Here is a 24254-nt window from a genome sequence, read left to right as displayed (position 1 = left end):
TTCTCCAGGCATTTGTCCAACCTAGTCATCACAAAAGCTAAAACTTCACGAAATTTCGTGAGAAAAACACCTGTCCAAAATAAGAGCCATCACCTCACTGGTAAATGTCTTAAAACATTTCCCATTTTTCACACGAAAAATCTAATTCACAAGGCAAATCTCACTTCAGATCAAATGTACAAATCACCAGTAACGAGAATCAACACAATATTCAATGAGTATTCAATAATATCACTCAAAAAAAGCGAACAAACTTTGTTAGTACTTCACCAAAGCTAAATAAGAACTGAAGTAAACACGAAGTTCTGTCATATTTCTCGTAAGCAATTGCTCACACTGAATTTTCAACAAAGCAATTTCAACTCAAATCATATTCAAAATTTAACGTATTTAGTGTCAAAATCTTCCAAAAAGAACAAATATTTAGATAGAATTCATTATTCATCAAATATTGGAATAAAAATCCATCATTTTAATAAATTTATTTTTAGTGTCCAATGTTATCCTCAAAGTGTCCAAAATAAGAAACTGGACAAAATTATGAGCCTTTCCCCTAACAGACATAAAAACTCATATAGAAAGAAATTGTCTTCTTGATATCTTTGTCGGAAGACGGATAGCTGTTCACTACATATTCTTTTACTTGAATCTTGCAGAAATACAAAGAAATTAAATGCAAATATCACTTCAAATGGAAAGTTCTTAAATCGCGCGCAAAACTGTGAGTGAGAGATAGAGACACAAATAACTCACTTGACAAATGTCTGGCGGCGCTGCGGTTGCAAAAAAATTCTGAAATGCGACAAAATATTTTCTTTTCTATTTTATCCTTATTAGCAGATCGTGTCCCTTCTTGTGATATGTATTTTTGCATTCCTTATTAACCGAAATAGTGTTGTACAAAAGGGTTTTTCTCAAACCTATCCTGAATTTTGGGACAGCTCAAAAGAATATGAGTCTTCCAGCTCAAAATATTATCCCAATGTTTTTGTTGTAATGTCGACAATTATTCACAATTAACCCAAATAACTGTATTCAACTAAATTATTAAAAGGATTTTCTTGGAATTAAACAATTTTCACATTAAAAAAAAACTCATTTTCTCTACGTGAATTTTCGCAGCATTTCGAACCGAAGAATGCCAACAGGCATCACCAAATTCATTTCGGTTTTTCTTTTAGCTCAGGCCTGCTTTATTACAATGTAATCATGTTATATTGCTGTGAATGCTTCTCCCATGCTCCCAGAGTGTTTTTTGGGCAAACGCGGTGCATTTTATTGCGTTTTATCACAGTGAAAATGTCTTTTTTCGAGACATTCAGGTTGCTTGCACCGGTCGGGACTCGAACTCATAACTTTGCGAGTCGAGTCAGAGATCTCGTCCACCCCAAATCCAATGGTCTTACCTATTGCGCCACTGAGATCCCCGGTTTCCCGGAAAAATATTTAGAAAAGTTCCGGAAGAGCACGGGACTTCGAGAAACTTGGTGTTCGATATAATACACACATCAATATACTTTTTTTTATTCAATTTTAAATATATTAAATATCTCTCCTTGGAAATTACAAGGGGTTAACTCACTTTTTTGCGATTTTGAGAGTCTAATGCACTTAGAAAGACAATTTAATAAATTTTCAGATGATATAAGTTATTAAATTTCGTTATTGGAAAAGTTTTTAAAAATTTTAATCTTTTTGATTACTTGCATAATTTTGTTTCTAGTAAAGGGGCACAAAATATATTAATCGTTGAAATTTTTGTGAAACAGGGGACTAACTCAAGCAACACTGAGAAAAACAAAGAGGCTACGATTAACTTTTTTCCGCGTAACTTTAACATTTTTTAGGTGTAAAAATATATCAACATTTTTTAATGTTAATTTTACACATTTTTAAGTTTAAAATTAACACGAAAAAGGGTAACTTTAACCCCTAATACACCTAAAAAGCATAATATTTACACCGATTTAGGATCAATAGTGCAGGGTAAAATTAACATTTCCGGAATGTTATTTTAACTTTTTCGGATTTCTCTCAGTGAAGTCGGTTCCTTGTCTTTCTAATTTCAGCAAAATTTGCATTCATCATTTTGAACGACAAGGAGCTAACTCTTTAAAAAAACATATTTTGAAAGGTAAAAATATAAAAGTTTCGCTGTTTATATTAGTGCTCATACAAATAGAAAAGAAATAACTTGTTTTTGTTCAGTCATTAAATTGAGATACTTATTTACACATAGTTGAATCTTTCATGCTGTCTCCTGAAAAATAGCTGAAAATAAGTTGGCCCCTTGTAATTTCCAAGGAGCGATATATTCGAGATTAAAAAATAAAATTTTTCCTGATTATTTTTTTAATAATTCATTTTGATGCATCTTTATTAATATTGAAAATCCACTCATCATTAATCTTTATTCATCCATTTGTTTGCTTTGGACTGAATGGAATAAGTAAAACAATGAGTTTTCAGATATTAAATTGTGCAAAAGCTTAACAAAAGATTATTTAAAAAAAAAAAAAAATTATAAATTTTGTATGGTTTTAATTTAAAAAAGTGATTTAATGGAACATAAACATTAAAACAAAAGTTTCCGCTTCTAAAAGTGTTGTTTTTTAATATTACAATTATATGAAGTTTTTTGAGTAATATTCTCTGTATTTATTTTGTGATAAAAAGACTTTTAGATATAAATTGAATATGTATGATTCAACAAATTTATTAAATATGAAAATTTTCATATCTCTTTCTTTCTCAAACGTATTGAGGAGTTATCTCACTCTTTTCTATGCAATCGAAATTGAATTTGTTTTGACGGTCTAAACTAAAGAATAAGAAAATTCGAAAGAATGGAACAGACATATTCAATTCGTTCGATGAGAAAGGGATGGAAATTTTGATTTTATCAATTTTTTGTGAACTAAAAGATGTGGTTGAGACGATAATGTGAAAATTAGGGCTTTTTCTTTTGAGTTAATGGTGGCAGCCAAAATTCCGAATGCCAAAAACCCGTAAAGCCAAAATTCTGAGTAGACAAAATCCTGTAAGCTCAATACTCAAACGTCAAACTTTCGAAAAGCAAAATCTCGAATGGACTAAAACCCCAAATATCTAATAATTTCCTTTTATCAAACATAACAAAATTCTCTTTGTCCCAGCAAGTGAAACTTATAATCTCCCAAAAACACCGAAATTTTTCTTGATCCAAGTGAAACTTATTACTTTTGAAAAACACAAGAAATTTCTCTTTGCTCCGGCAAGCAAATTTTCGCTTTTCGAGATTTTGACTTTTTGAGATTTTGACTCTTTTGGGATCTTGGACTTTTCTGGATTTTGACTTTTTCGGGATTTTGGACTTTTCTGGATTTTTCCCTTTCGGGATTTTGGTTCAATCTTGATTTTGACTTCTCCGTATTTTGGTTTCCATGATTCTGGACTTTTTTAGAGTTTGGATTTTCGAGATTTTGGCGTTTTTAGGATTTCGATTTCCGAAATACTGGACTTTTCTGGATTTTGGGCCATTTTGGATTTCTGCTTTTTTGGATTTTGGCCTTTCCGGGATTTTGGACTTTACTGAGTTTAAGCTTATTCCGGATTTCGACTTTTCATATTATTGGATTTTCCAGGATTTTGGCCCATTCTTGATTTTGGCTTCTGGGTATTTTGGTTTCCATGATTCTGATCTTCTTGGTATTTTGAACTTTTGAAGACCCCACTCTATGTAGATTTGACCTCAATCTCTTAGGAGTACCTCTGATGGAATAAATCTCGGAGATTTAAATCAGTTTCGGCTGAATTAGTCTTGGGACCCGTATGTTCTTCAGAGACTGAATTAATTCCGTAAGGGACGTGCTCTGAAAGAATATATCGTGGCTCAGGCTCATTCTTTTGATGTGTTTCTGAATTTAGTTCGGTATTCGGATGGAAATTGGCACAGTCCACTAGAATGTCTCCTGGATTTTTACTCGGTTCCCTTTCCTTTCCTTGTCCTTACTTTACCGGTTTATTCTCTCTATTAACAATCATTCGGTGTGAGTCTTGCATTCGGTTCTTACAAAATTCAAATTCAGTATTCTATATTAAGAATAATTTAGTTTCCAGTTTAGATATTTAGAATTAAGAAACATTTAGATTCGTTTTAGATTAAGTGCAATGCAACCCAAATATTTAAGATTACAGTAGAGCCCCGCTATAGGCCATATTTGGTTCCAGATTTGACACTTGGGTCGCACTATAGTCCATGTCATTTTTAAAATTATCAACAACTTTTAGTATTGATTGAAATTGCTCGACGGCTTCCACTTTCTTTGCGATTGTGGTACTTATCCTCGCTCTCTTCATTATGGATCACAATTATCACAACCACTCAATAAAGTTTGCCAAAAATATTAAAATAATTATGACAACATTGCATGTCGCGTACTGAACAACATAACCTAACTTAAAATTAGTGTTTTGAAATCAACGGTCGATAAATTGTGGACTATAGAGAGCGTGGCCTATAGCGGGGTTCTACTGTAGGTTTTTTCGAATTAACCTAGTCAAATAAAAGAATATTGTTCAGTTTGTTATATTTATGGCGAATCATTCTCCATTTAGCAATATTATTTATTCCACATGAGAATACATGAAAAATTAATTTATTTTTATTATGAAGTGGAGAGCAAAAGAATAAGACGTTTTATACCTCAAAACAAGAAATATGAAATTGAGTCAGAAACAAGTGAAAGATTAATCTTGAATAGCGACCTTTTATTCTAAAAAAGAAAAAAAACAACTTGTAGGAGACGTATTATAGAATCCTTTGTGTGTAGACAATTCTTACCTTTCTACCTTCACCATTCACTCCTTTCCTCTCTCTCAATATCTTGCTGGAAAATCAAATAGGATAAGGGGAGATGTGAGGAAAATTATGTGTTTTTTGCCTTTTATGTTTTCTCGAGATTTGCTCTCGCTTTTGCCAATCTCAGATTTTCTTTTGTGGGAAAATTGGAAAGGAGCTTCTAAAGAAGCCTTTCTTGGAGAATTTAATGAATTTTCTCGGCCTATAATTGAAAATCTTGCGATATTTCAATGGATAATTCACTCAACTATTGAGATCATTTCGTCGATTAAAAAGTCAATTTATCTCTCACAGTGGAGAGGTCTAATTTCTTTTGATAATGTTTTTTTTTCTTTTATTTGTTTATATCATTTGAACGTTTGAATTATAATATTTCTCTACAGTATTTCTCAATATTCTTTTTTTTTCTTTAAATACTTTTTGACTATACATTAATTGTTTCTCTACGCAATATTTTTGTTTTTTTTTGTGGTTAATATAAAATTTCAATAAGAATATCAGATGTGAACAGTTTGCCGTCTTTTTTTACTGAAAAATTGTTGTCTACGTGAATTAGAAAATAAAGTTTTATATCTCTCTGAAGATAAACAATAACAATCTTTTCTATTTTTCTTTTTTTTTTTAGTTAATAAATCCTTTAAAAAGGTACATTTTAGTTAACGCCTTTTGAAATACCAGTGTGTATCGGTTATAGAAGTTTGTTTTTAATTAAAAAAGTTTATACCTTTTTTGTTGTTCTTTTCCCAAAAGAAAAATTTGTATAAAATACGTGGGGATTTCGGTGTTGCAGGGGATTTTGTTGTACGCATGATTGGTCTTTTTTTTCTTGCAAGAAAGGGTTTTACAATGAACGAAAAACTTTCGCAAAAATCGCTCAAAATGTTAATATATATCTCGCAATTGGCGTTAAACATGTTATCTAAACTTTTTTTTTCTTGTTCAAATTTTTCTCTTCAATTTGTCTAATATCAAAATTGTCCAGAAAATGTCAATATAGCATCGTAAGTACAGCTACAGTTATTGTATAATGCTCTTTCTTTTGGTTTTCGAAAAATTATCCTTTAGTTAAATAGACTTTTTTTCTCTTTTTCTAAATACAAGTCCAAAGTTAAAAATATTTTTGTTTTTTTTTTGGTTTTTGTTTTTCATCTAAGCCAAAGAGCAGCAATTCACAATTTTTTTTTTAGTACATTTTACAGAGCATTAGAAGCACGTCACAAATCTAATGATATCTTTTTCACGATTTATCCTTCTAAAATATTTATTTCTGTATATTCTTTTTTATCAAGTGTGTTTCTTGTGTGAGTTTAAAAGGGATTTGTATATGTTCTAGGCGCCTTTTAAACAAAGATATTGTGAAATGTACCTCACTGTACTATGTACCGGTGAGTCTCGGCTAAATTTCCCCTGGTCGTTTGTTCCTGAAATAAAATTTCTTCATGTTCTGTTATAATGTTCTCGAGTGTGTCTAGGCTAGAATAGAAAATTAATTGAATTTCTGTTTTATTACAGTTTGTTTTGAAGTTCAATGACATTCTTTTAAATTTTTCTTAACAAGAACGGAAATTGAAATTAAAAAAATTATCTTCTGTTATAATCTCCTCGAATGTATCTAGGCTAAAATAAAATGTCTGCTGAACTTTTTATTTAATTTCAAAGTGTTTCGAAGCTCAATCACACAGATTTCAACTTCTGTTTACAAAAAAGAAAATTGAAATTTAAAAAATCATCCTCTGTTCTAAGCTCCTCGTGTGTGTCTAGGCTTAAATAGAATATCAGCAGAATTTCTATTTTACTTCAAAGTGTTTCAAAGTTCAGTCACATGTATTTCAACATTTGTTAACGAAAAAATTGAAATTTAAAAATTCTTCCTCTGTTATAATCTTCTCGAGTGTGTCTAGGCTTAAATAAAAAATCAACAGACTTTCTATGTTATTTCAGTGTATTTCGAATTTTAATATGGTTTTCTATGTTTACTTACGAATATGAAAACTGATATGTAAAAATCACCCTCTGTTATAAACTCCTCGAGTGTGTCTAGGCTAAAATAAAATTTCTGCTGGTCTTTTTATTTCATTTTGAAATGTTTCGAAGTTCAGCCACGCGGATTTGAAGTTCTGCTCACAAAAAAACGAAAATTGAAATAAAAAGAAATTCTCTGTTATAATCACCTCGTGTGCCTAGGTTAAAATAGAAAATTAACAGACTTTCTATCTTATTCAGTGTGTTTCGAAGTTCAGGTCCGTGATATTGAATTTTTGTTCACAAAATACGGAAATTGAAATGTAAAAATCACCCTCTGTTATAAACTCCTCGAGTGTGTCTAGGCTAAAATAGAAAATCAACAGACTTTCTATTTTATTTCAAAGTGATTCGAAATTTAGCCACACAGTTCTAAAATGTATTTACAAATACGAAAATTATAATTTAAAAAATCATAATCTGTTATAAACTCCTCGAGTATGTCTAGGCTAAAATAAAATTCTGCTGGAGTTTTTTATTGTATTACAAAATATTTCGAATTTCAATTATATGGTTTTGAACTTCTGTTAAAAAAAATGAAAATTGAAATTTAAAAATTCATCATCTGTTATAAAATCCTCGAGTGTGTCTAGGCTATAATAGAAAATCAACAGACTTTTTCTATTTTATTTCAAAGTAATTCGAAGTTCAGTTCCATGGTATTGAATTTTGTTCACAAAAACGAAAATTGAAATTTAGAAAATTATCCTCTGTTATAAAATCCTTGAGTGTGTCTAGGCTGAAATAGAAAATCAACAGACTTTCTATTTTATTTCAAAGTGATTCGAAATTCAGTCACGCGGATTTGAACTTTTGTTAACAGAAACGGAAATTGTAATTTAAAAATTAATTTTCTGTGTTACAAACTCCTCTAGTGTGTCTAGGCTAAAATAGAAAATCAACAGAGATTTTTATTTTATTTCATAGTGTTTCTAAATTCAGTCACACGGTTCTGAATTTCTGTTCACAGAAACGGAAATTGTAATTTAAAAAATAATTTTCTGCGTTATAAAGTCCTCGTGTGTGTCTAGGCTAAAATAAAATGACTGTATTTTTATTTTATTTCGAAATGTTTCGTAGTTCAACATGGCTCTCAATGTTTGCTTTTGAAAACAAATATTGAAATTTAAAACGTAATGATCTATGGCGCAGAGGGCTCATAAAACCAATCTCAAAAATTTTTCACATGGTCACATGCTTCCAGGTTGATATGGTCAAGCACTATCACCTGCTGAAGCATCCCCAATAAAATGTGACGCTTCTGAGCAGTCCATCGACTGGATAATTTGTCCAATTCGAGTTATAATTCAAAACGAACGGATCTCGAAATAAAAAATTCACTGAAAAACAACTTAATTCGAAACAGAAAAACACTTGATTCTAATAGCAGATCTAGCTAAGACACACTTCGGGAGATTATAACAGACAATAGAGAAATTTATCTAAGAAACAAACCACTAAAGGAGATTTCCTAAGACTCACAAACGAATAGCACAGTGAGATGTATTTCATAATATCCCCGTTTAAATGAGCCCTAATTGGCATAACGACGAGATATATAGTTATCTTATTTCTATTTTTATTTATTTTTTTATTGCTGGTTAAAAATATTTCTTTTTCATTTACGTTTATCCATCTATTACAGTATATTGTGATTCAATGAAGATTTTGGTTCATTTTGTGCACCATGTATTTTTTTTTAGTTTTTATGCATATTTCATGAAGAAATGGATGTGTGATAGAAAGTAGAATTTTAGGAGATTTTCTGTAAATCTCTCTCATGAAAAGTGATAGTGCTCACTCAGAAAATGTTTTGTTAGCTCTTTTTTTTTAAAACTCTTTTTAAACAGTATATCAATGATTTTTTTTCTGTCATTGCTAAAATTTTTCACTAAATATGATAAAATTTCTTCAGTGGTAAAATTTGGCATTGCATCAAATGATTATCCGTTTTTTTTTGTTAGATTTGAATGCCACAAAAATTAAATTTACTTCTTGATGGGTGGCAACTGATCGTTGACTGTGATACTAAGTCGCCGGATGTTGGGCTTGTCGTATTCCTCCATGGACATCCCACGCGATAGTCGCCTCGAGAGGGCACCTACGGGTGTATTTCCACCGTCATTGGAGCCTCCGGAGCTGGTTGAGTAAGCACGAGAGCGATCAACGCCCGGCATCACAACAGACGTCAGTTGACCCTGACCCTTGCAGAATAGCAGGATGGACTGTGCCACTTTGGCGGGCTGTTGAGGAGGGAGAGGATACAAGACATTTATGGGCCATGTGTCACAGGTAATTAATGCCTCGTATGAGACCTTAAGTGCGACTCATTCAATTTGATTAAATGACTTTCTTTCCTCATTCATAGCTCCTGCAGGAAGTGTTTGTGTGATGGGGAAGAAAACTAATGGGGAAGGAAACGAGCAAGGATATTTATTTCACCAAAGATTACTTGTTGAGCTCAATGGGGACCACCGATGACCAAGTAAGTTATAATTTTGTGACTTAATTGATGGAGTACAGGGAATTTCCTTGAATGATATGGCAATTAAGAATTTAGCCCTTGTTCCCATGCTGTTTTATTCCTTGGAACCATTGTCGTAAATTGTGATTACTTCTCAGACGGAGACTTTATAACATATAGAGCAGTGGTGAGCAAGAACCGTTTGAAACCGAATAAACGTCAAAATAAGTTTGTCCTGGGAGTGAATTCTAAGATTTGGTGATACTTTCCTAGTGAGAAAATCAAAATGAAAACCTCACGGCAGATTTTTCACAGCTGCTAGAATTGCGATTCTCAGATTATGCCCCTTAGCAAAATTCCACGGAAATTCCAGTGCAAAACTAGCGTCCAAATTGCAATAATCCGCGGAATTTGACGCAAAAATTCCTGGAGGTTTTCCACGGAATGTCGAGTAGGAAATTCCATTGGAATCATAGCTCTCCATGGAATTTCAAATACAATCGTGAAAACGTGAATCGTAGGGATAAGCTGGAGAAATCCTATGGAAAATTCCACTATATTTCCATAGGGTTTTCCATTATTTTTTCCACTACTTTTCTCGAAAGTCTAGCAAATAAAATGGAGTTGTGACAACATGGATATTTGCTTCCAAACTTGGATAATTTGTTTATTTTTCCTCCATTTTATTTAGGTGGAAAGATCCACATAAATTCCACAAACATTTCCATGGATGCATTTCACACATAAAAAAATATTTTGTAAAAATGTTCGTAAATGTTTGTGAATTCCTATGGGGGAGTTACAAAATGCTCGTGAATCGTATAACCCACAAACAAGTTCGTAAAAGTTTGTACTTTTTCACAAACATTGTTCGTAACATGATCATTTGGCGACCATTTTTTTTTGTACTTTTACAAACATTTGTTCGTAAATGTTCGTAAACACACAAAAAATGTTCGTAAAATTTTGTCATTTGTATAGGAATTCACAAACATAGGAATGTCATAGGAATTCACAAACATTTACAAACAATTTTACAAAATATTTTTTTCTGTGCACAGAAAAAGTCCTGTAAAAATCCATGGAAATTTCCTTGGAATCTATTATGGAAAATTCCTATGGAATTTTTCAAGGAAAAATACTGGAAATTTCCGACGAATTTTTCGTTTGTTATTCCTATTCCGCTTTCTTGTGCTATAGAGAGGACTCTTTTTCTTTCTTTTCATCCCAAAGGACATAAAATTTCACATGAAGTGGCTGACAAAAACAATAAAAACTCAAAATTGTTTGTCCTCAAGTGAATTAAGCAATTTAAAGAGACTGAATATGGCGATTACTTGCCAGAACGTGGCTAAACAGATAAATTAACACGGGACATGTTTATAAAAAAATGTACATAGCCTAAAATATATAATATATAAGAAAAGGGGAGTAGAGAAACAGATAAGATTCGAAAGAATGTCATTTTAGGAGGAGTTATTAAAGACCGGAAATCGATATCTTTTGCCGTTGGTCTTTCAAATGGATCAGAAGGCCAAAGGGATGGCAAAACGTCCCAGGCTTTCTGAAGTGCTCTACTTAGAAGCTATACCTCGAAAGTACTCTTGCATCATTTATCGTTTACCGGTTCTCACCCGATCCCTCAAAAGATCCTCAAAATAGTTCTAAGAGTAATAAAATTGATTTTCGGACAAAAATTATTCATCTGTTCATTACTGGTTCATTAGCGGTTCAAAACCGATTGAAACCAGTTCGGTTTTGTCGGAAATTCCAACACCTTTCCAACAAGCCCTAAAATTACCTAATTCGGTTGACAAATATGCTCTCTAGAGCCTATTTAACCTATGACCTTGAAAATCTATTATTAGGAATAATTCAACGGGATTAATGATAAAAATCGCACGATGCATTTTCTTATGGGAGGAGGGTCTCCCAAAAGTTCCAATTTCCTATCTCTTACTATTTGGCCTCTAGAACTGGCGACAGCCGGACGGATAGACGGACAGACGGAAAAACAGCATGACCACATTTCTCAAAAATCGTCTGAAACGCGAAGATTTCTTGAGAAAAGTGGTCTTCACATGTCGAATTTCAGCTTTGTACACTCAGTCCCGGTATTATGCACATTTTCTGGACCGAACAAAACGCACGAAATAGCATTACGCATGGAGGAAATTTGCATACACGCAGGGGCTTTCTTTTGAGCAAATCGGTCGTAGAACGAATTCAGTACACTTTGGCCAGAGTTCTTCAATAAATGTTTAGAATATTAAAAAAATTACCTTTATAAAAGAAATGAAAGTTTTATTTTGAAAGAGAAGCAAAGTGTTTTCAAATTTCCCGCGTCGCAAAATAGTATACATTCAGTCGTATTTCTAAAGTGATTTTATAAGGTAGCCAAACTTGCGTAATTGTATGTGCACAATTCCGTAATGGCCTCTACACATTAGAGAAATTTATGTCCATATTGAAGAGTTTTTTCCTGCAATAGTGTAGGTAAATTGCTTCAATATGGACATAAATTTCTCTAGTGTATAGAAGCCATAAGGTGCATAATCCCGAAGTACATGCCGGAACTGAGTGTATCTTTTCTCAGAGAGGAGTTATAGTGGAAAAAGTCCTCATTTTGTATGGGGACTGCTGGAAGGAGTGGCGGGGGGAAACGTGTATATGCACGGTTAAAGAGCCTTCTATTGCCTTTGATCCTATGCCAAGTTTCTGATTTCTATTTCTTTTCACAGAGGAGTTAGTTCCCATTTATAGTTATGTATTACGCCGGCGTATTACAACGGTGTATTACGCTGATGTATTACAACCATCCTGGTGAAAAATTCACTTCCTTCTCAACATCACAGAACTGCTCTAATTCGCATAGAATAGAATGCATGAATAGAAACATGCCAGAACATCATCCAGGTCAGGAGAAAACTCCTGATTCTCCAGGAAATCACAGATCTTCTGGGATTTTCTTGTATATTATGTTAAAAACACCCCAGATCCCTTCGTCGGTCAGAGGATTCCTGGAACTTCTTCCTGGAAATCCCGGATCTTCTGGGATTTTCTTGCATATTATGTCAAAAACACCCCAGATACCTTCGTTGGTACCTTCGTTTTCGAAAGGCGTTTTTACAAGGATTCCCGGCGAATATCATCCTGGGTTTCGGTAGTTTTTCATCCTACACCATTACCTATAAAATGCGCCTAGTCCCATCTGTGGTCGCCACGTAGACCAACTCCCATACATTTTTGCTTAATGGCTTTTGTGTTATATTACCGATTCATTAGTGATTGGGGTTTTCAAGACCTTTCTAATTAATCCAAATTTGATCAAATTTCCATTCTGTATCCAAAAACACTGAGCCGAAAGCCCTGGCGAAAGTTGGTGCACTTTCCCATGTTTTTCGGATTCCCCACAGCAAGGTATTAGGATTAAAGTAGTTTTTCAATGACGATTTCTGACGAGATGTGTATAAGGTTCATTACTTGGCCATACTGGTCACAACCTTTGCCATTACTCTACTATAAATGATTCAAAGGCTTCAAGGGAATCCTCAAGAATTCTGTGAAAAAGTTTCCACAAAAGAGTGACAGTCTCTTTAGGATTCAAAGTGAAACTTTAGAAAGTTGTCTCTTGCGGTGTTGGGTGGATAGGTCATTTCCGAATGCTATGTAGTACCTTGAAGTGAGTCAAAGATGAGGAATTTTGTGATAATATACTCACAGCGTCTGCCAAGACGTCTCCAGCACGTTCGATTTTTAACATGGTCACCTTCTCCTTGTCGAGGTCCCTGAACAATTTCTCAACGACTGTGGCATATGGACTCAGCATGCCTGTTATGAGAAGAATGTCCACTTTGCACGCCTTCAGTGACAAGTCCTTGCGGCTATAAATTGGAAGAGGAATGCTCTGACAATTGCAGAAGGATATTCTCATTCTATTGCAAATATACGCTCAGTATACCTCATGAATGCCTTCACGTATTGTCCCAAGTTCTTATTGTTCAGTTTACCACGCAGGCGACTCTGAAAGTCTGCAATCACTTTGTCCTTGTCCGGATTATCACCAACCAATTGCTACAATTGTTTAGCATTTGTATGGATCCATCCAGTGTCATACCATGAAAAATGTGGCAGAAAGAAGTAGTATTAAAAATCATTGAGGACAAAAGCAATTGAGAAAAATCCTGTGAAAAAGCTAATTCAAAAAAATTACTAAAGAAAAGTCTCTTTGACTAAATGCACTAAGTTCTAAAAGAAGGTAAATTGGTGAAAAAAAATCTATTGACCAATTTGTTTTGCACATTCTCAAAGGTTAATTTAAATTTTTGAATTTTTAATTGGTGATTCTATGAATGTTAAGTTATGTTTTTTTTTAATTAATAGGGAAAGAGAAGTAAAATGCGCATGTTATTTGGCTTTTGTTGTTTATTAATATGTGTTTTTTTTTTAATATATAAAAAAGCATCTTATTTTAATGCAAAAGTACCTCATGTAAATATTGCAACTGGCAATTGTACACAGAAGACGCATGAAACGAAATTTCATTATCACATCTCACATCGTTGAAAATATTCTTATGTTTAAATAAGAAACATGAAAAAGACAAACACGAGATTCTTGCAGTGAAATTACTGTGAGAAAGTGAATTTTTATACATTTTGCTACAATTTACTTTTTTTTTTTTGCTGTTGATCCGTTTTGGCAAAATAAAATGAAAATACCAAAAATCAAATGAAAAAAAACTTGCACCCGATGAAAGGAAAATGTGATAGAAAAAATAAAAAAAGTGAAAAAGGGTGTAGAAAAAATGCTTTTCTGTGAGAGAGAAATATTTCCAATAGAATTTTCCATATGTTTTTTTTTTTTGTTATATCTTTTGGCCTAAACCAAACACAGAAGTGAAATGGAGAAAAGCACAGATTCAATGCTGATTGTGTATAGGCACTGATAAAGCTTCCCAAAGTTTTCTTTCTTTCTTTTTCTTCTTTTTGCACCCCCGCAAAATCCTGAAAATTAATCTCCAAGCTGTCTCCTCGAGCGTGTCATTTCTTTTTCTATCCCTTAAGTGAAGAATTTCAGTGGTATTATTGGATTGGAAAGTGTCTTGATACTTACATGGCCAAATTTGTGGTAAACCAAAAAAGACTCAGCAGATTTGGCAACTTCATCAGCCTTCCAAGTGATGAACTGTAAGTGGAAGAAGGAAAGAGAGAAAATTTTGTATAATGATATTTTGGGTAGAAAGAGGAAAGATTTCCATTAAATTAACCCAATTATTGGATTTCAAATTCACATTCTCCATAAGATGCTATAAATAGGGTTCTTTCAGAGCTTTCAGAGACATTTTATGTGAGAGAGTACAGTATCATGTTGAAAACAGTGTCGCAGTAAAACAATTAATTATTATTTGGAACAGTTATTTCCAATCCTAAAACTTTGAAGGGTGAGTTCATAAGATAAGAGCGATAAGGCAATGGAACTGTTTTAAAGTTGTATTAGATGGCGCTGTAATAATCCTGGCGAAAATAGGAACAGACGCGGCGAAAATAGGAACAGTCGCGGCGAAACTGAGAACAGTCGCAGCAAGTATAATATCTAAAAGACATCTTCAATTCGTCCTTTTCCTGGTCAGACCACTTTTCTCATATTAACCAAAGAGTTTATTGTACTCTGCGAACGCTTCGTAGGTATCGTGCGCGCTACAGTTGATTGTGAAACGCTGTAGAGGCTATTCGTGACCTTTCACGGTTGTGTCGGATATTTGCATCCTTTGGCCTAATGATCATATTTCCGATCATCGTTACATCCTGGTGGGTGGTGATCTCCGAAAGGAGATTCAAAAATGTTTCTGAAAAGCGTACGAGATAGCTGATTCAATGTAGCTTAGGAATTAAGAATCCGTAAACCCTGGCAAAGGCCCCGAGAATCAGGAGTGAGGCTAAACAGAACAGAGATGATCAAACAGAAAAGGAATGACACCGGTCTCAGACAAACATGTAATAACTCACTGTCTGAGACCGGTGTCATTCATTTTCAATTCGATTAACTTTGGAAGGCCGCAATACTTAGCCTCACTCTTGATTCCCGGAACCTCTCGCAGGGTCTATGGATTCTTGGTTCCTAGAGCTAACTCGAATCAGCTAGAAGGATCAAATTTGGATCAAAATTGATCCCTTTATTTTTATCAGTAAAGGTATAGATTTTAGGATACTATGGTATCGATTCTATCATATTAAAGTATTGATCCTATCCCAAAATGGAATACCATGAATACCGCAGTGAGATAGAATCAACAGCGGAACGTCCTAAAATCAATACCAGAATGGGATATAAAAAATACAGTATAGTGTCTTAAAATCTTAAAAAAATGGTATAAAATTAATTACCAAGTGTCATAAAATCAATACTTCAGTCACAGTGGTCCTCAGTGGGACCAAAACGGCCGAAACCTATTTTTTCCACCATTTTTAATCGAACCAAAATTATTTTTATTTCACTGAGAAAAGTCCGAAATAGTTAAAATAACATTCCGGAAATATTTATTTCACCCTGTAGTATTGATCCGAATTCGGTGTAAATATCACGCATTTAAGGTGTATTAGGGGTTAAAATTACACTTTTTCATGTTAATTTTACCCTTAAAAAGGTGTAAAGTTAACATTAAAAAATGTTGATATATTTTTACACCTAAAAAGTGTTAAAGTTATGAGAAAAAAGAAGTTAATCACACCCCTGTTTTTTCTCAGTGTTCATTTGGCGTTAATTTAATTTCGTGTTTTCATCTCGATCTTAACCATTTTATAATTGAGCTATGCGTGTTTTTAAGCTCATTCTTAGTCGTTCCACGATTAAGCTGTGCGTGTTTTACGCTCATTTAAATCGTTTTATGTTTAAGCTGTGGGTCTTTTATATACAATCTTAACTGTTTTATGCTTAAGATATGCAGATTTTATCTAATTCTCAAAATAAAATTAAAAGTAGGACTCCTAAAATGAGCAAAAAATTAGGACATACCTTTAAGAAATTTTACTGCTCGAACTCAAAAATTAAAGATATAAAAATACTTTATGTAGAATTCACCTTATTTTTAGAGTAAATTTTCTTGATTTTAGTATCAAACTTCTTTCGACGTAAAATTTCCCAAAATACCTTAGGAATAATGCAATTGATTTTAGGATAAAACAAGTAGCAAAGCGTCCCATGCTTTACTGAGTTCTCGAACGTGTAACTTTGTTGTTATGTCTTGAGAGTACGTTCGCATAATTTACCGTTCACCGGTTCACAACCGATTCAAACGGATTCGTAAATCACTCAAAAGATCCCTTAAAATATAGCTTAAGGGGGTAAGCGGGTTTGAAGGCTTCAAAAGATCTTTTTTATTTGCTTATTAAATAGGATAATAAGTAAAAAACATTTTCTGAAAATCTCAAGTCAATCGGAGCAAAACTCTCGGAGGTAGAGCAGTTTTAGTTATGCATTATGAACCGATATTTCTGAAACTTTGCACACTTCTTCTAGATATAGTTGGCTCGTGCTTAACATGAGAGTTTTTAGAAATATTGATTTTGACGGATTTTATAGTATAAAACATGCTAAAAAGTGGCTGAAAATTATCACTTTTTTGAAAAACAGTTGTGCCAAAAATCGAAAAAAAATTTTAAAAACATCCTACTGTTAAGCACGAGCCACATTCATATCCTAAAAGAAAATACTAGTTTTATGGATTTAAGATGAAGCTACTAGAAAAAAAACGTGACAACGGAAAAAATGAGAGTGTTATCATACCATTTCTCAACAGCTCAATTTTGAAAATTTTCCAAAAATTTACCAGTGAAATTATCTGCCAAGGCCTACTCTATCAGATAGACGAAAATCTGAATTTATGGAATTTCATAGTTCAAAAATAAAAAAAGGACAAAATTTTTTTCTTAACGTTATCGACCCCATATCGTGTTCATAAAATAAACTGATCGTACAGATTCTTTTTACAAAATCATTACTGGTTCGAAAAGGTTCAAGCTAATATCAAAATTTTATAACTAGAAATCTTTTGCACGTCTATTCACGGTGCAGAACTGTAATTGAAAAATTAACTATCGTTTTTCTGCTTATTCACAAAAAGACAAATTTTTGCCACCTAGAGTGTAATGAATATTAATATCGTGGTTAAAAAATCCAGACTTCTGGAAAAATTGTGCTTCCACGTGTTAAAGTAAATGTCTATTTATGGAATGAGGATAAGAAAATGGTAAAGTAATTAGAAAACTTTCTTGAGTTAGGAGATATACGGCAGTGGCAGGGATTTATTTTCCAGTGAAAGTTGAGTGAAAATTTCTCGAGCGCAATCTTCCCAGTGTGATTAAATTGAATTTTGAGCACGACAGAAGGACATGCAAAGTGGATCAATTTGTCTGAAAGACGACACACAATAAACTCAAATATTTACTTTAATGCCCTAAAATATTAGACAAATTGAGCAATTTCTCAATTAATCTCCACTGTTGATTGTTACTTTGCACAAATATCAATTTTAATATATGCCATTATAAGGACGGATTGAATGGGACAGTGTATATAGGGCGACGATGTAATGTGATAAGGGTTGAAGTTGATATGGGGGGTGGGTTGGGACAAACAACGACCGGAAGATGCGAAACCCAATAAATGCGCTATTCATCGTTTTGTTGTTGAACAACGTGGAGTCAAGACGTGAGTTAACGTAGAGATATTGTCGGTTTTCTTGGAAAATACCCATTCAGGAATTTCCTTATTAACACACATTTCAGTTTCAAAACCTTAACAAAATACATTGTCAACTGTTAGATAGAGGGACAATATAGACGTTGTAGACAGTATCTCACAGAAGCATAAGGATTCAATATCCTGTGCAAGATATAAGCTCACCTTGTTCTTAAATGTTTCCAATACTGATGCTGCACTTCCTGTGCAGTTGATGAGAATGAGGCCGAGGCATCGTGAGGAGTGGGCAAGCCCAAATCGAGCCATCACATTTGCCCCAGCACCCTCACCCAGGCCAATCACATACTTCACGTGCAAGAAGTCCAGTACAGTCACCAGGTCCTCACCCAGAGTTTGGAGTGAAGGGAAATTGAAGTTATCAGGCAGGGGATCAGCATTGTCCCCATGACCTGGTGCATCGATGTGAATGAAACACGAACGTTCCTGATAAGAAAAAATAAAACGTATAAAAAAATCAATAGAAAAATCTCCCGCCAAAATTGATTACCTTGATTTCTGTCATACAAGGGCTATTCACAAATTCCTGGAATGATGTGTCTGTACAAGAGATAGGCATTAACTCCCAGAAGTCATTAATTTCTCCGGAAAATACTTACGATTACATCCCAAATCGTGTACGGTCATGAAAACAGCTCGCTTCTCTTGCTGCGTCAAGTCACCCTGTTGGTCAGTAATTGGAGTGAAAGTTAGACAAAAAGGGATTAAAAGAGCACTATTTTCAGCACATAGGTCACTCCTTCATCACACACAATGGCTTTCACTCAGCCTGGTCAGGCAGGAATGATGCCTAGATTGTGTGTCATGTAGATGAAGTAGCTGTACCAATTAAAATGATGGACATTTTAACACAATGTTTCACCAAACTATTCACCCAAAGTCAGTCTCCTATTTGCCTCAGGGGTGTTGTTTCAAAAGGGACAATACAAAAGGGCTTCGAGCTCAAATGCATTGAAAAATAGAATGTAGGCCAATAGGATTTTATTTTTATTTTATTTTTTGCAACACCTAACTTCACATTAATAACGAGAAGTTGGTCAATTTTAAAGAAAAGCATACCTAACTCGAACTTCTTTTAAAATACCTTAACTTCCTTTAAGAATTCAAGACTGCACCGAGATTATTTAACTCTTTGATTATGCTTAAAATGTCCATTTAGCCCCTTAAAGAGGTGCTAAAGTGTCCCAGGCTTTGGGAAATGCTCGAATTCGTGACTTAGATACTATGCCTAAAAAGTATATTTTCGCATTATTTACCGTTTTTCGGTTCTGAACCGATTTAAACCGATTCATAAATCACTAAAAAAAAATCATCAAAATAGTTCTAAGAGTAATAGAATTGATTTTCGGACAAAAATTACTTAACTGTTCATTACTGGTTTATTATCGGTTCAAAACTGATTGAAACCCGTTTGGTTTTTCCAAAACTTTTCCAATAAGCCCTAAAATGACCCCATTCGGTTGACAAATATATATGGGCCAATCCATCTCAAGACGACCGAAAAAATCGCAAATCGCGGGTTCATGATCTCAGATGTTTCTGAATTTTACATATGATAAAATACACGATCAAATAATATACCGCTATTTTTTTTTCGCCAAAAAAATTCATGACCGGAGGGCGCCAAAGATGGCGTCTCGCGCTTCATTCGTCAATTGATATTTTTGGAAAATATTTCAAAATGCTTTATCTCGCGAACGGGTTGAGATTTCTTCTTACTCTTTTTTTTATTTGAAAGATAATTTTATACTCTTTAAAACGATATCCTACTTTTCGTATTATCTGCTCAAGTTTTTTTGTAACGGTTTTTTGATTTTTTTTTGAAAAAATTTAAAAATTAATTTTTCTCAAAAACCCAATTCTCAAAAATTTTCATTTTTTTACTGTTGATCAGTAACATTGAGTACTACATTCCCTGAAAAGGCGAGCTTCCACTTTTGCGCTTATTTTTAAAAAAAAAAAATATTCAAATTTTTACAACATTTTCAAAAAAGAAAAAATACCAGTTAAACTCAAAATTTTGAGTTCAAGTTTTCAGGGAATACAGTAACTCCACAATACTTATAAACAGTTAAAAAATCAAAATTTTTCGATTTCCCGTTTTTGAAAATTTTTTTTTTGATTTTCAAATAAAAATGCAGTATTAATTTTTTTACAAAGCTTTTTAAATAAAGTTGATAGAAATTAAGATTTAAAGAGTATTTTCCATTCAATTTTCCACCAATTTTCCGTTATTTTTTTAAGAAAAATTTTTTTCTTAATTCGTTGATGTTTCTAGTAAGCTTTCAGCTTTAATTAAATTTTAGAACACTTAAAAGAACATTTTTCTTTGTCGAAATTTCCACAAAGAAAATCCCATAATTTAAAAATATTTTGATGCTACACCAAATAATTTGAATTTGTAGATTTATTTTACACAAAGCTTGCAATTTGCCTTTAAAGGTACTTTTAAAAGACAATTTAAGACACTTTTAAAGTCTTCTCTTTAAACCAAAAAGAGCTAACATTCACTCTTTGAATAACTAATGAAAATGCAATTCAGATTAATAAGAACGTTTTTGTGCTTTTAAATTCACCCAAATCATCAAAATCGGTGCAGAAGTGAATCAAAGAACACAATTTACTCAAAGAACAGTTCATATGTTGTTATGTAATCTAAAATATCCAGTCAGAGACTCCGATGATTGCCAGTGAAAAGGTGTCACCCCAAGAGGAAAACACTTTTTTAAGCTTTGCCTAGAGCTCTCGATCCCGATGTGGACCTTCTTCAATGGTCGACTAAATTAATGTTTTAACAATTTTTCTGGACCGAAAGCTCTGGACAAAACTTAAAAAATTGTTTTTCCTCTTGGGGTGACACCTTTTCACTGGCAATCACCGGAGAAATCTCTGATTAGATTATTGTGCCAGTCTTATCCACAAAGAATAAAGTTTTAAGGTTTTATTAGTTCCGGAGAATGTTAAAGATTTGTAAACTATTATGTAAATGTGACAATAATCTTGTTCTTCATACAAGTTCTTTAGGGGGCGTGTTTTTTTTTTAATATAAAGTCAAATTACAGTGAACATGGGCTTAGGATGTAATATTTCTGCCTATTTTCCAAGCCTGAAAATCTCATAGACACACTATCTACCTTGCAAGATACTACATTATACTTTATTAAACTATTTTAGAAGTAAGGAATTTTAAAGGGGCGTGGTCTAAAATTATTTTTGACACGAATACCAAAGAGCCAAAATCAACCTTAGTAATTTACTTTCCCAATACCAAAGACGGTAATTAGGTAAGATGCATTTATGATTTATCAAAGTAAGAGTGATTTGTGTAATTCAAGATAATGGCACTTCAGTGTTAATACAAGAAAGTGCTTTATAATGTAGTGCACTATCCGTAGATGCAATTAATTAATTTTTTTCATAATTAAGAACATCAGTTAAGATATTCCCGAGATTTTGAACTGCAGATAATCACAAAACATAATAGAGAAACACTTCTCAAAGCATCGCAGAAAAATGAATTTTGTTGACTCTTTTTCATCTCCAGTCTTTATTGCAGGATAAATTATGTTAATATCAGCATTAATATTATTTAAAGGTGTGTTTGATAAAATAACACGGCCAGATTACATTGTTGACTGAGTCTGAGATGAATTGTTTTGAAGATTTTAAATAAACAAAGAAAGTTATTCCCTGTTGGTCTTGTTGACTGTCTCTCATAAAATGGAAATAGAAGTATAGAACCACATTTCCCTAATTTTTTTTATCTTTGAACTTTTGTTTATGAAAATTTCAATCCGTAAGTTCGAGGTTTTGGTTGTCTAAGTATATCAAAAAATGCAAAACCGATTTTGCATACATTACAAGAGTAAAAGCAAATAGAAAAGAAAATTATTAGCATTTTTGGCATGGACTCAACTACCAAAATATCACGAAATCCCGGATCATAAATTTTTTGTCCTTTATTGTTTTTTATTCTTATTCAGTAAGATTTATTTTATAGATTTTATTATCGCTTTGTTGATGGAAGGAGCATGACAAATGCACAAATATGGTGCATGTCAAAAAAAATCTCGTTCAGCGATAGTCAGACGGAAAAAACTTTCACAAATGTGAGTTTCAAATTGTACAAAAAATTGATCAAGTCAGTTTACATTGTAGTAGAAAATTAGCAAATATGAAAAATTTTAGTTTAAAAAGCGTATACGGTGATAGTTCACTAAAAAACGTCAAATTTAATTGTTATTTTTAATGAGTGTACGTCGATTTTTTGTGATACGGCAGAGAAAATTTGATACTAAAATCAAAACTCGTTATGCTCTGCTTCAAGAATTGCTCAGTGCTTGAAATTCTTTCAGAGATTATTTTTCCCATTTAAGAAAATTCAAAGACTATACGTACTTGAGTCAAAGCATATTCTAAAATAAATGATTTCGCTCAAGTAAAATAGTCTTTAACTGAATACACAAATGCCCGTTCTTATTTCAAGAACTAAATTAAGAGCTGTTTCCACAGAATTCGTTTCTGAGTGTAGGGGAAATGTGCGAAATTTCGGCCAGCTTCTAATTTCGGCCACTTTGAGTGTAATTTCGGCCATAGAAATAAATTAATTAAAATTATATATGTTATCTTCGAATTGTCAATGAAATTCATTTCGCTTTTAAACATTTATTCATTTTAGGATGTATTAACACAAAGACCGTTAAATTTTAGGTATAATTTTAATTTAAATTGCATTGTAAAAACTCAGTGTGGAAAGAGTCTTACAAAAAATGTGACAGATCGATTGTGTTTCTAGCAGTCTTACGATTTGTGGTGAAGTGCAAAAGGTTTTCCTCCGGTGTTTTTCATGAAAATTGATTAGTTTTCATTAAAGATTTTTTCTGTTTATGTTAATAGTGAATCAATCTTTTAATTTCGGGTGAAATTTCCCAGCTGGATCCTGTATTTCGCGTAAAAAAGTATATACTTTGTGAGTGTCTTTCCGGTGAGGTAGTGTTGCCTATTCCGGCAACATCTTTTGCGTTCTTAAATTTCTTATTCATTTTGTGTTTTTTTTCAATTTCTGAGTTCTACAATGTCCAGAGAAAAAAGCCATCGCTTCTATGAAAATGATGATGTGGAAAAGGCCTTGGAAGAGTTCAGGAAGGATAAATTGCTACGAGAATCTGCGCGTAAATTTGAGATGCTACTCTTCAGATCTTCAGGACAAATTACACGGAAGATCTCAGGGCCTGTGGGTCATATAAACGTATTAAACTAAATATTAAACTCGTTCCGTTTGACGTTTTGAAATTTTCTATCCGTTGCGTCACAAAAGGTGGTCAGAAAAAAGGTGGTCGGTATTTCACTCAAAGTGGCCGGAATACTACCCAAAGCAATTTCCATATTATTATTAATTTTTCAATATTTTAGGAAGTGATTTAAAGAAAACAAAGATGATAAACTATTTTTCAAGGTTCCACACAACCCTCCGGAAAAGGAAATAACAAAAAATGTCCTTAGGACTTCGATGCTTATATGCAACTATGTCGAAATTTGGTACACTTACCCTATGTCAATTTCATCTTCTAACTAAAGCATATAAGGGTTCAGAACTTTTTACTTCACTTTAGATTAAGCTGTGTTTATCTCAGATTTGAGGAGGAAAATTCAGTAAATCTTTACATACTTTAATCAGGAAAGTACAGTGATTAAACCCCCTGTTGGGTGGTTTTGTTGTAATCAACCAACACTACTAATCCCTTTGATTAAAATTTTCCTTCAACGACTTGGTAAAAAATGACCGTTACATCAAAAAAATCATGTTTACGTGCTCAATTTCGCCAAAAAGGCCATAAGGACTTGAATTATGAATTGTGTGAAAATAAATGGATGTGGGAAAATGAGAAAATTTGAGCCTGGAAGAACATCAATGAGGATAGTGTGTATGTTTTTGGCATCAATAGAAGATGGTGCGAGGAGTGAAAATGAAGAGACGATTAGAGAGGCTCGATTGACTCCCGTGGAGAGTTCCTTCTTCAATTTCTCACCCGTGAAACATCCCTGAGACTACCTCACGTACCACGCAATTTTTCTTGTAGTATATAAATGAAAAATTGTGTTTGATATGTGATGAGAAACACGCTCGAGACAGAGAGGGTGCAAAAAGTCCATGGGGGAGGGAAAAAAAAA

At 33.2% G+C, this 24254-nt stretch overlaps 1 protein-coding gene and 1 long non-coding RNA gene across 7 annotated transcripts in view; one reads left to right on the top strand and one right to left on the bottom strand.

The window, feature by feature from the left end:
* Positions 1 to 5935: 5935 nt before the first annotated feature.
* LOC129803650 (uncharacterized protein ZK1073.1) overlaps positions 5936 to 24254 on the bottom strand; it is a 70911-nt gene continuing 52592 nt past the window's right edge. For 3 of the 6 annotated variants that reach the window (XM_055850364.1, XM_055850366.1, XM_055850367.1), the window contains exons 3-10: positions 18683 to 18746; positions 18574 to 18623; positions 18231 to 18509; positions 14442 to 14513; positions 13813 to 13830; positions 13288 to 13400; positions 13048 to 13210; positions 5936 to 9105 (exon numbers count right to left, since the gene is read on the bottom strand). In XM_055850364.1, coding sequence (XP_055706339.1) covers positions 8851 to 9105; positions 13048 to 13210; positions 13288 to 13400; positions 13813 to 13830; positions 14442 to 14513; positions 18231 to 18509; positions 18574 to 18623; positions 18683 to 18746 — 1014 coding nt within the window. In that variant the 3' untranslated portion in view covers positions 5936 to 8850. The remainder of the gene's footprint in view (positions 9106 to 13047; positions 13211 to 13287; positions 13401 to 13812; positions 13831 to 14441; positions 14514 to 18230; positions 18510 to 18573; positions 18624 to 18682; positions 18747 to 24254) is intronic. The other 3 variants (XM_055850365.1, XM_055850368.1, XM_055850369.1) reach the window with 1 other exon arrangement.
* Positions 9087 to 24254, top strand: part of LOC129803652 (uncharacterized) — a 33891-nt gene continuing 18723 nt past the window's right edge. The window contains exons 1-2 of the long non-coding RNA XR_008751878.1: positions 9087 to 9154; positions 9231 to 9347. This is a non-coding gene — a long non-coding RNA (uncharacterized LOC129803652). The remainder of the gene's footprint in view (positions 9155 to 9230; positions 9348 to 24254) is intronic.

The sequence above is a fragment of the Phlebotomus papatasi genome, chromosome 2, assembly GCF_024763615.1.
Source record: "Phlebotomus papatasi isolate M1 chromosome 2, Ppap_2.1, whole genome shotgun sequence".
Classification (NCBI taxonomy): Eukaryota; Metazoa; Arthropoda; class Insecta; order Diptera; family Psychodidae; genus Phlebotomus; species Phlebotomus papatasi.
This window is presented reverse-complemented; position numbering and strand designations above follow the sequence as displayed.